Source organism: Medicago sativa, chromosome 7 (assembly GCF_051527215.1).
Source record: "Medicago sativa cultivar Bolivia chromosome 7, Bolivia_mono, whole genome shotgun sequence".
NCBI classification, from domain to species: Eukaryota; Viridiplantae; Streptophyta; class Magnoliopsida; order Fabales; family Fabaceae; genus Medicago; species Medicago sativa.
In genome coordinates, this window is record NC_140755.1 from 12,949,723 (window position 1) to 12,962,728 (window position 13,006).

Genomic DNA, 13,006 nt, shown 5'->3' on the forward strand with positions numbered 1-13,006 from the left:
CTGGAGGTTAATCTCTAAGCTTAGTAAGTTACAACTTGTGAAAGGGCTACCAGACATTGACTATTATTCAGATGCACTCTGTGGTGCATGTCAGAGAGGGAAAATTGTGAAATCATCTTTTAAAACAAAAGATATTGTTTCAACCTCAAGACCTTTAGAATTACTCCATATTGATTTATTTGGACCAGTAAGTACTGCATCCTTATATGGAAGTAGATATGGATTAGTCATTGTTGATGATTACAGCAGATGGACTTGGGTGAAATTCATAAAGAGTAAAGATGTTGCGTGTGATGTATTCAGTAGCTTCTGCACTCAAATTCAATCTGAAAAAGAATCAAAAATTTTGAAAGTCAGAAGTGATCATGGTGGAGAATTTGAAAATGAGCCATTTGAAGCTTTTTGTGAAAAACATGGAATTTTCCATGAATTCTCTTCTCCTAGAACACCACAACAAAATGGGGTTGTAGAGAGAAAGAATAGAACTTTACAAGAAATGGCCAGAACCATGATTCATGAAAACAATTTACCAAAACATTTTTGGGCAGAAGCAGTGAATACAGCATGCTATGTTCAAAACAGGATCTATATTAGACCTATTTTGGAGAAAACAGCATATGAACTCTTTAAAGGAAGAAAACCCAATATCTCTTACTTTCATCAATTTGGATGTACATGTTACATTCTGAACAACAAGCTCTACCTAAAGAAATTTGATGCCAAGGCCCAAAGAGGAATCTTTTTAGGTTACTCTGAAAGGTCAAAGGCATACAGGGTGTATAATTCAGAAACACTCTGTGTTGAAGAATCTATGCACGTTAAATTTGATGACAAAGAGCTTGAAGATAAAACTTCAAAGCAAGGTGAAAGTTTTGCAGAGATACAGGTTCCTGAAGCTACTCCAGAACCTGATCAGATAGCTGAGTCTGAAGATAGTCCAGAAGCTGAACCCACATCAGAAGCACAAGATGAAGCTGCTTCTGATGAAGCACAAGATGACTCACATCAAGAAGATCCTCCCAGAAACACATTCAAACACAAGTCTTCACATCCTGAAGAGCTAATCATTGGAAACAAAGATAGTCCAAGAAGAACAAGATCACATTTCAGACAAGAAGAGTCAATGATTGGACTAATCTCAATGATTGAACCTACAACAGTTGATGAAGCACTTTCAGATGATGGATGGATCCTAGCTATGCAAGAAGAGTTGAATCAATTTCAAAGAAATGATGTGTGGGATCTGGTACCCAAACCTCAGCACAAGAACATTATTGGAACAAAATGGGTATTCAGAAACAAGCTGAATGAGCAAGGTGAAGTAACAAGAAACAAAGCCAGACTTGTTGCACAAGGGTATAGTCAACAAGAAGGCATTGATTACACTGAAACGTTTGCCCCAGTTGCAAGATTGGAAGCAATCAGGTTACTTCTTTCCTATGCAGTTAATCATCGCATAATATTATATCAGATGGATGTCAAGAGTGCATTTCTCAATGGTGTCATAGAAGAAGAAGTGTATGTTAAGCAACCTCCTGGATTTGAGGATATTAAATATCCTGACCATGTTTTTAAATTGAAGAAATCACTATATGGCTTGAAACAAGCTCCCAGAGCTTGGTATGATAGACTAAGTAATTTCTTAATCAAAAATGATTTTAAGAGAGGACAGGTTGACACTACACTCTTCAGAAGGACCCTTGGGAAAGATATTCTTGTTGTGCAAATATATGTTGATGATATAATATTTGGTTCTACTAATGCATCTCTTTGCAAGGAATTTTCTGAGTTAATGCAGGATGAATTTGAAATGAGCATGATGGGAGAGCTGAAGTTCTTCCTTGGCATTCAAATCAATCAATGCAAAGATGGAGTCTATGTTCATCAATCAAAGTACACAAAGGAGCTTCTGAAGAAGTTCAAACTTGAAGATTGTAAAGTGATGAACACTCCAATGCATCCTACGTGCAACCTGAGCAAAGAAGATGAAGGAACTAAAGTAGATCAGAAGCTGTATAGAGGTATGATTGGTTCTTTGTTATACCTCACTGCATCTAGGCCAGAAATTTTATTCAGTGTATGCTTGTGTGCAAGATTCCAATCAGATCCTAGAGAATCTCATATGACTGCTGTCAAGAGAATCTTCAGGTATTTGAAAGGAACAACCAATCTTGGACTCCTTTATAGGAAATCCTTAGATTATAAGCTAATTGGATTCTGCGATGCTGATTATGCTGGTGATAGGATTGAAAGAAAGTCAACCAGTGGCAATTGTCAATTTCTGGGTGATAATCTTATATCCTGGGCTAGCAAAAGACAAACAACTATTGCTATGTCTACAGCAGAAGCAGAATACATTTCAGCTGCAAGTTGTTGTACACAACTACTTTGGATGAAACATCAGTTGGAAGATTATCAGATAACTGCTAACAGTATTCCCATTTATTGTGATAATACTGCTGCTATTTGTTTGTCTAAAAATCCAATTTTGCATTCAAGAGCGAAGCACATTGAAATCAAACACCATTTTATCAGAGATTATGTTCAAAAAGGAATTTTAGATATACAATTCATTGATACTGAAAATCAATGGGCTGATATATTTACTAAGCCTTTAACTGTTGAAAGATTTGATTTTATAAAGAAAAATTTGAACATGCACTTTGTATCTGATTAAATGCTTGCTTGCTCCTGAATAGGATTTTAGGTTCTGAAGTTAGTTCAGAAGCAGTAGTCCATCAGAAGCTCTTTATTGAGGTTCTGAGGAAAACTCGCTTCTGATGATGACGTCAGCATCTGAAGTCCAGAAGCTGGATTTATTGCTTCTGAATAGTTGAATTAGTGGAAACGTTGGAAGTTACCTTTTAAAAAGTAACTTTTGGCCCACTAACTTGGTAGTTACTCTGTGAACTTCTTACGTGGCCTGTATGTGTTGGTGTATAACTAAAAGGGCAATGATGATTTAAAAGCTTTGAAAGTACTTTTCACGCGCCCCCAATTTTGTCATTAATGTTATGTTTGTTTGTCTCTTTTGAATTGCAATCGTTTTACTTTTAACACTTTGTCAATTCACACACTACTCACTCACAACAAACACATTTGCTCTCAAACCTCTTGCGAAGTAAGCGCATTCTCTCAACCTTAGAACCCTAAAATCTTCATCTTCTTCAAGTCTTCGTCAATCATCAAATGGCATCATCAAGCTCGCAACGAGAAGTTTCAGTATCTACTTCACGAATGGTCCCTGAATATGACTACAGAGGAAGAAGCATGAAATTGGAAGAATGGGATTTGCAGGTTCAGATAGAGAATCCAGTGGACTTTGATTCTCTGAATTTTCATAGGTGTTCAATCAGAAGCTACTATGAAGAGCAAGGACTCATGGATTATTTCAAAATGTTGAATGGACCAACATATGAAGCTCTGGTTAGACACTTCTGGGTAAGAGCAAAATTCTACAACAAAGCGGCATCCTTAGCTGAGGAAAGTCAGATGGTGCTAATGTATCCTGAATTAGAAGGGAAAACAAGAGAAGAAATGGGTCTTGCGCCATTTGTTGAAGATGAAATCAGGTCCAGCATCTGTGGTATTCCAGTAAGACTTGCACAATGGCACATAGAGTATGTTCTCAAGGCTGCAGCCTCTGGATACTACTCTGGAATTGATCTTTCAGATGCTGCTGAAAAACGCATTTGGAAAAAGCAAGCCAACTTGGTGATATACAATTCTGAGAAGGAGAAGAAATATGCTGAATTGAGCATGGAAACTAAGATGCTTCTGAAGATTCAGAATGAGAACCTGTTTCCAAGTGGTGACTGTGTGAAACCAAATCTAGCTCAGAAGGTCCTTCTCCAGCACTTCATCAAGAAGGAAAAGGTGAATGTGCCCAAATACATGTTCAAGTACTTGGTAGAGTGTTTGAAACAGAGTCAGCTACTGGATAAACCCTTGGTTCCTTATGGAAGACTCCTCTCAGAGATATTCTATCAAGGAGGTATCTTGGACAGTCTCAGTCAATCTCAAGGCTTCACAGATCAGCTACTTGACACAAAAACTGGAAAATTCATTAATGCTCATACTCTCTTGAATATGAAGCTAATCAGTGAAGTCACCAAACTTCAAACTGATTTAAGTGAATCATTTGTTAAGTCTGATCTTATGAAGGACTTTCCACCCATCTGCAAGAAGGATCCCATTGAAGTGCAGATGTACTATATCAAGGAACATTTTGAGGCAACCAATGAGAGAATCAGATTGGAAGATATTCCAGAGGAAATGTATGGTGGTGCTCTGCCACGAGCCAGAGGCAGAAAGTCAAAAAGGAAGATAACTGCAGTGCAATATCTAGAGGTTGAACAACCTGCTAAAAAGGCAAAAGTTGCTACTGACAAGCTCAAAATTGGTAGTTCATCAGTACCTTCTATTGAAGAAGCCATTGAAGACATGGATTCCAGGTTGATCATGGATGTTGGCATTTCTCTTGATCAACCTGCTATACCAAAGAGGAAGAGGAAGCCAGCCTTGAGGAGGACCAAGGATTTTCCTCATATCACCTCTACAGCTCAAGATGCTTCTGATTTGGAGTTAAAGGAGTTACAAGAGAAGAAGGCAGCAGCTGAAAAAGTCTTGGAAATTGCTGCTGAGCTACAAGAGTCTGTAGTCTCAGAAGCCAAGAAAATGTTGCAGATGACCAGTGAGTTTGCTCAAGAGGATTCTGATCCTGAACCAGAGAAGGTAATTAATATATCATCAGATTCCGCATCCAAATCATTATCAGACTCTGATGATTCTAATGATGATATACCCTTAGCTCAACTGTTTCGAAAACCAGTAAAAAGCCAATCAACATCAACCAAAACCAACAATAAGCCCTCTCAGTCAACTACTTATGAACCAGTTGGTCACATAATTAATGAGAAGTTGGTTGAACTGGCCGAGCAGAGAGAAAGAGTCATTGATACTATTTTTCGCCTTCACCCTCAACCTCTTAACATTCAACCTCTCAACATGATTCCTCCAGAAAATGTTGAGTCTACAACAGAAAAGGCCTCTGAAGCAACTCTAGAAGCAGCTGCTTCTGAAAATGTTGTTTCAGAAAACCCCCATCAACAAACACCTTAACCACAAAAACCCACAACACCCCCACAATCACCAATAGCCATCATTGACCACCAACTCAACAATCAAACAACAACTTCACTACAACAACCACCAACTGAAACTGAATTTCAACCTTTACCTGAACACTCTCCAGAACCAACTCCCATGGATGTTGACATCTCTCAAGTCAATGTTCAAGACTCAACCTCCACCACACACATTGATTCTGACCAGCCTTCGTCTTCAAACACACAAACACACCTTACCTTTCCAATTCCTAACCCCATTCAAGATTTAGAAATCAGTGATTCTGATCTTGAAACCCTTGATCATCCACCCACAAACATCCTGGAATCTGGATATATTAATTCTGAGCTTCTCACAATCTTGAGTCAGATGCATAATCTGGTGGATCAAAGAAGGACAATTGATCTCACAGGTGCATATGAAGACTCCTGGGCATCTCTTCAAAACCGGGCAGTTGGGGTTATTGAAGAAATCAAGGCCAAATGCATCAGAGTCAAGCAAGCTTCAGTCAGAAGGCTAATGGAGCAAGTGAATCAGAGTCTTAGAGTAAGAAGTTCTACACTGCTCCTGGCAAACCAGCCTTTCTTCTTTGAAACGGATTACTTGACCAGAGAAGCAAGGCTGTGTAAGCTTCTGAAGAAACAGATGGCACAGCAGCAGCAAGAAGCTAGAGAAAGGGAACAAGCTCTTCTTCAGAGGCAACAACAACTTGAAGAACTGTTGAAGAAGAAGATTGAAGAAATGGAAGAGATGAAGAAACAACAACAAACCAACCCTTAGTTGCACACCCTTGTGTTTTTCTTTGTTTGTTGTCTGTTTTAAAATTTCTTAGTCCTTGCTTCTGAAACCATCTTGTCTTATTTCTCTTGCTTCTGAATGCTTACTGATTCTGACTGTTTAGCTGCTTCTGACAATTGATATACATGTTCATATATTTTGCTCTGACTTATTTAGTTCACTTTCTTTTATACTCTCTCCTGTTTGAGTTTTTCTCATATCTTTTTGTCTTTTATGCTTAAATTTATTTTAATTTTTTTTTTTGATAATGACAAAAGGGGGAGTATATGTGACAAGTATTTAAAGGCTCTGAGCCCCATTAATGGCATTTGAAATTTTTGAAAACCTTCTATCATTTTTTTTACCTTATTGGTATAAGCTATGAACGAACGAAGGAGTATCAAAATTCAAGTAAAATTAATTGAACCATTCTTCTTATCTATAAGTTAATTCTTTCAATGATTCAATTTTGTTTTTAAGCTCTGATAATATTATAGCGCGAAAAATGAATTTAATTAACCTGGATAGAACTTAGGGGGAGCTTACAAACCTCACCTTAAAGACTATCAGACTCAGGTGGAGTTTGAGCTTACAAACCTCAGATTCTGAGCTTACAAACCTCAGAACCCCAAAGTCAACTTGTTAATTAGATTAACAACAATTGATCAATTTTAAATACTTTTGTTTGTCATCATCAAAAAGGGGGAGATTGTTGGAACAAAATGTGTTTAACAATGAACCTTAAAGGGTTTTGATGATAACATGGTATTAAAAATTGTAAATTGGACTAGCTAATATTTGTTCAAGTGTACAGGACCATAATTATAAAGTTACATCATCATTGGTTCTGAATGAGCAAATAAAGAGCTATGGAAACAACAAAAATTTGAAGCTTGGACGCTCCTGAAGGCAACTTGCTACTGAAGAGAAAAAGCGCTCCTGAAGTCAAGCTGCTCCTGAAGAAATAGCGCTCCTGAAGTAAGCTGCTCCTGAAGAATAGTGCTTCTGAAGACAAGAGGTCCAGAAGCCACATCATCAGAAGCTGCGTCATCAGAAGCTGCAGAAGTCATATCATCAGAAGCTGCATCATCAGAAGCTGCCTCATCAGAAGCCATTTCACCAGAAGCTGAATATCAACTGGATTTGCAAAGAATCAAGAATTGAAGAATTATCAATGCAAAAGCTGTCTATTGGATTCGAAAACACAAACAAAGGATTAGTGGAGTTTGCAACGGTCATTTCAAAGGTGTTTGAAGGCGTGTGTTTGCAATTTGGACGAAAGCGTTGACATTGTACTTTGTACGAATTGTACAACCACGTTCTCCACTACTCTGTTTTGTGTCCGCGCTACAGGACAAGAAAACAGCTCCAGAATACGGTTTCGCCTGCATAGATGTTCCTTTGGATAAGGAATGGATTTCAAATTTGTTCTTCATAGGACAACAGCCAAATCAGGCAAAAGATTATTGGTGAAAGATCAAGCTTCAACAACGACTCTTTGGTGTGCTGGCAATTTCACAACGTCTCTCTCACACCTCTATATAAAGGAGTGAAGACCTAGAGAATTGGTAATGCAAGAACGCTGAACGAAAGACTCACAAGATTTTCACAAGTACCAAACCTCTGCTGAAATTGTTCTGCATTCACTTAGAATTTCTGTGTCTCAAAGTCATATCTTAGAAATTCTTAAGTCCATTGAGTCTGTATCTGATTTGTATTGTGAGCACCTCTGATTGTATATCAAGTGTTCAACCTTAAACAATTTTCTGTGTAATTTTGTTTAGTTAGGAAGTCTCTTGCAGTTGTGCTTGAGCAGGAAGTCTCTTGATTGTGTTCTTGAGCAAAGGAAGTCTCTTGCTTGTGTGCTTGAGCATTGGAAGTCTCTTGCTTGTGTGCTTGAGCATTTGTAATCAGATATTACTCATAGTGAAATCTCCTTGGAAGTGCAAGGGGGACTGGACTACTTCCGGATTGTGGAAGGAACCAGTATAATTGCTTTGTGTCGTTCTTCTTCTCTCTCTCTCTGTTTTATTCCGCTGCATTTAGATTCTGATTATCACTTCAGAAGCTGTCTCGCTTAGCTTCTGATCAGTGTGTTCAGTTTTTAGGAGAAACGAAGAATTTTTCTAAAACACAATTCAACCCCCCTTCTTGTGTTTTTCTCACCTTCAAACAGTCCATTGTCTAAAACATTAAAACATAACATGCTTTATAGTAATTGTTCATCATAATGTTGAAGACACTGAGCATGGAAAAATCATGTAATATCATGAGGTCAAACTAAGTACAAATTAAACAACTTCAAATTTACCATTTCTTTAGCAGAACATATCAACTTTACATATCACAGACAAATAGTGGTAAAACTTTGTGGCAACTTCTTAAAAACACATGCAACACAGTTTAAATTGGCATATTGGTAAAGTTAGACAAAAGGTGAACATAGCACAAACTTTATAATATAACAAAATGAATATTCATACTTTAAAGCTGAATCAATAAATTAAAAGATGTCGATATTTTCTCAAGACAAAACTTTCAATGTATATCAAATGAAATATAAACATGATATCTTCACAAAATTTCACTAATTTGGTGATAGGTCAACTTTACAAGGAAAAGGAAACAGATTAAACCATTTCGGTCTAAAATAAAGTATTCTGGAATTGCACAAGTTTGTCAAACTTATATTTATATATAATTCTGCAATTATCTTATCATTCACAATCACATGGATTTTGAGCCAGTAAACAAAAATTATTCACTTAGATATATAAAAACCGATGCATATTTGACAATCAAATTATTCACTTAGATATATAGAAACCGATGCATATTTGACAATCAAATAGCTGATAAAAAAATTAAGCATGATAAATACCACTTACTTGGCTTTCCACCATTCAATCATACGGTTTCTCATATGTAGCTAAATTAGTCTATCTTATTTCTTCAATGCAATAGGATCGCATGGCTTGGCACAACATAAACCCATTTCTTCAGTTCATCAAAGTTAATTCTCGTCAATTAAGTTTGGATAAATGCTACCGGCAAAAATTAATTCGTAATTTAGGTTTAGTCGAAAAAGAAAATCCTTAAGATTGTTGTAAATTTAGGCATACATTATCTCTATAAATAATAATCAATATATAAATATAAGAATCAATTAAATATAATGAGAAAAATCAAGAGAGGTTTCAAGGAAACTTATCTGTCTTGATTTTGGTGTAGAATTATATCACCGTCTTGAGACAACTTGAATCAAACTCGTCGTAGAATCAACCGCAAAGACTACAAAAACGAACAAACGATGGACGTAGTCTGAGACGTGTTGATCGCACTGTCCTTAAGGATTTTCCGCGTAATTATACGCTAATCCCCCAGGATTTAACAGACCCTTCTCGATGTAAAATCGAGGAAACAGAACTGACAAGAAAAATAATTTCAGGAAGATGTAACCCAAAAGACAATAGAAAGTGAGGGACAAGTTTCTTGTTTTTTGATAAAGCTCAAAGCCAAGTGATAAAAGCCATTATCCATGCAATACGTGAATTCATTTTATATGCACCATATCATTGTTAAGTCAAGCAAGAATAATTCCTTCTAAATTGCTATTAAAAGAAACGTTATACTTTGACTTGGCAAATAAGTGCTCAAATAAAATAGTTAAGAAAAAGAACAATAATATTCCCACATTCAAGAGATATAAAGGAAAGGCAGTTACAAAAATTTGGATTTAAAAGCATGTCTGGAAAACCAAGTCAAACACAATAATTACTCATATGATAATAATTTTTAATTAAAATACTTTTCTATATTTCTCAGTTAAAAATATGGGACACAAAATATTTGAAACTTTTGAAATATATATTAAATTTACAACACAACCAATCTAAGCAAGTTGTATCTTCTTGCCAAAATGAACTTTTGTTGTTGTTACTTTCCATCAATGGACCAATTGGTAGGAACTTTGGTGATATGGAAAATACACCAGGCTCAAGATCATAAGCAGTGTTGCAAAGCCACCATTCTCCAAAATTTATAGTTTGTATCTCTTGCACAAAATGATCAAAGAAGATCTTATCTACGCCGCGCCATGGGAAGTTTGTTGTGTTCATCATAGGTATATCAGGGGAGATTTGAATTTCTTGTTTTTTGATGGGATTTCCTGCAATGTGAAAAGGAGATCATTAAGTATTTTATGTTAATCTCAACCCGAGCTCGAAATTATGTTACATCAGAAATTAGTAACAAAAGAGTATAAAAAAATATATCACAAACAATGGAACATGATCAATTGTTTATGCAATTCAGCCACGTGTACGCCTACCACTGCGACCAAAGAGTAGCAGTAGTTGATATAACTATTTGGGCTGTGGCCCTCTCTTTCTACCAAACAAAAAAGTTGATATAACTATCTTGTTAATTTTTTCCAATAATAAAATGACAATTGCTTTTCTAACATTCATAAGTTCCTAATGACACATGGAAAATACTAAATTGCCCCCAACGGTAGTTAACTACCTACCGCTGAATTCATTTCTTCACAACTTCACCAATCTCCCACTATCTCAGACATCTGCCAGTTTCTTAGTTCATCTGTAATCTTCTTTTCCTCATCAATCTTCTTTTCCTCAACAATATGAAAATAGTGTAAAAGTGACATCAAAATACTGAAATGGATTCTTTTTATTAGAAGAGAATAATAATTAATTGGAGACAAAAATATGATGGAAGATTAGAACATGAATCTCTATATTCTGAAAGAATGGAAACGGTTGGAAATTAACAAGTCCCACATATTTACTTGTCAAAATTTGGAGGATACGAAGACAAAAAACAAAAGCTTGGCCATGGAGAAAGAGACAGCTCTTCAACAGATTGATGAGGAAAAAAAAATTGGTGAAGCCGTGAAGAAATGATTTCAGCGGTAGTTAACTACCGCTGGGGCAATTTGATATTTTTCATGTGTCATTAGGAACTTATGAATGTAGAAAAGCAATTGTCTAATAAAATAAAGTAAAATGTTCATTCCATAAATAAAAAAAAAAAGATGATAAATTATGATAACAACAAAAGCAATGAATAATAAACTAGCTTTATGGAATTTTATTACAAGAATTCTAATTGTGAAATCTATACCAAAACAATAAAAAGTATTACCTTCAGAATCAATAATCCCATCTTCAATAAGTTTAGGTATGCAGACAGCACATGCCAAAGTAGTGGAAGAAGCAGGACAAAGTAGAGCCCCTTTAATTCCCAAATTGTGGCCCACTTCCAAGGCCCAACCCATATTAAATGTAACAATAATACAATTGACCTTGTTGTCAACATTCAGAGCATTAACTTCTTCTATAAGCTTTGGAAGTCTAGGAGGCATGGTGCTTTTAATTGATAAAAGAACTTTCTTTATATCACTTCTATCATCTTCAGGTTCCAAACCATCTGGAAGTGTCACCACTTGTATCTTGTCTTGCTCGGAAACATCGGTTTTCAATCGTTCATGGTTAAACTCGGTATGTTAAAATGTGACTTTGCAACCGTGTTTGGTTAGAACTTGTGAGAATTGCATAAGGGGGTTAACATGTCCTTGAACTGGATATGGTATAGCAAGAAAATGAGGCAATATAACCATTTGCTTAGTTGCTGGAAAAATATTATATTATTATGACAATAATAGAAAATATTTTTAGGACAGAAGAATGGCTCTTGGGTGAAATATTTGTACTTTGTATTCATTTTATAGTGGTGTGGTGGCTAAATAAACACATACTCTAGAAAATTATATACAAATCAAAGTCATGGTTGGAAATTTCTACTTACTTTTCAAACTTTTGAAATTAACTATCATTGCAACATGTCAAATTCTTGAGAAAAGGCATAGCAACCATTGGCTGAAGCAATACTCTAATACTATTTTAAAATGTTTGACTGGATTTGGGTTACGTATTTCATTTTAATTTGAAGTATAAGTTTGATGACACCACTCAAATTCAACACTTCATCGACAAATGATTATATAATATCTTTTTTTTTTTGACTAATATGACTAGATATTTTTTAAAAAAGAGATTTAGTTTATGTTTTTAACATGTTATTTATTGCTGATTGAGAAAAAGATGTAAAATAAATAGAGGTAAGTATGTAAAGAAATAATTAATGTAGTTGAAAATAGCAAATTAAACTTATACAAAGGGACCAAAAAAAATTCAAACGAGTCTTATAATTAGAGACGAAGATAATATATTTTATGAGTTTAAAAAAATCAAAATAATAAATTTATATTGGATGAAAATTGAGGAAACCTTTCTAATAAAATAAAATAAAATAAAAAGTATCATAGTTTAGAAATGACACTAAACTATTGGTGGGGATGTTTGGAGATTGGATTTTTGGAAGTCGGTGTTGAACCATATCAATAATAGATTGTCGAACTGGAATAGTAAATTTCTTTCTTTGGGGGCCGTCTGATTCTCCTGAAATCTGTCATGTCGTCTCTTCCGGTTTTCTTTCTTTCCTTCTTCAAGGCACCCACAAGTATAATTTATTCTATCGAATCTTTATTTAGGAAAAGATGTTTATACCATATCATTTATAATAATAGTATTGATAGAGTTGGGAACATCATAATAAATTGTAGGACTAGCTGACAACATGGCCTCACCTGCAAGGGCATGAGCAACCACATTTATTTATAGCCTATTAAACTCTACCCTAGAGTTTGTAAAATGTGAGGAAAAAAGTTTCTAACATGCTGAAATAATGGTACCATACTCTATTACATCTTGACAATTTGAGTAGGAAGCATCTGTTGTGATCTTCGAAACTACCACAAAATTCACACTGTTGAACTGCATGTCTACTAACCACGGTAGCATGTAAAACAATCCAAGAGCTTTTCCGACTTCAATCGTATGCTTAAGAGACAAACTCATAGTTTTAGCAAGCACATATACCTACGCCAGTTCTGTTCCATAAGGAAGAAAATGAGGCATCAATGTTACATTTTATCCTATCCGGCTGCGGTTTCTGCCACCTATCTGATCTTGTTGATGGATGACTAGTCTGTTGCTCGTTCATGGAAACAACTTGCAGAGAA

General features: G+C 35.6%; 1 protein-coding gene across 1 annotated transcript in view; it reads right to left on the reverse strand.

The window, feature by feature from the left end:
• LOC146904365 (UDP-glycosyltransferase 83A1-like) overlaps positions 1-11,640 on the reverse strand; it is a 31,047-nt gene extending 19,407 nt beyond the window's left edge. Inside the window, exons 1-2 of the mRNA XM_085727212.1 lie at positions 11,068-11,640; positions 9,793-10,072 (exon numbers count right to left, since the gene is read on the reverse strand). Of these exons, the coding sequence (XP_085583338.1) occupies positions 9,793-10,072; positions 11,068-11,287 (500 nt within the window). The 5' untranslated portion in view covers positions 11,288-11,640. The remainder of the gene's footprint in view (positions 1-9,792; positions 10,073-11,067) is intronic.
• Positions 11,641-13,006: the final 1,366 nt, after the last annotated feature.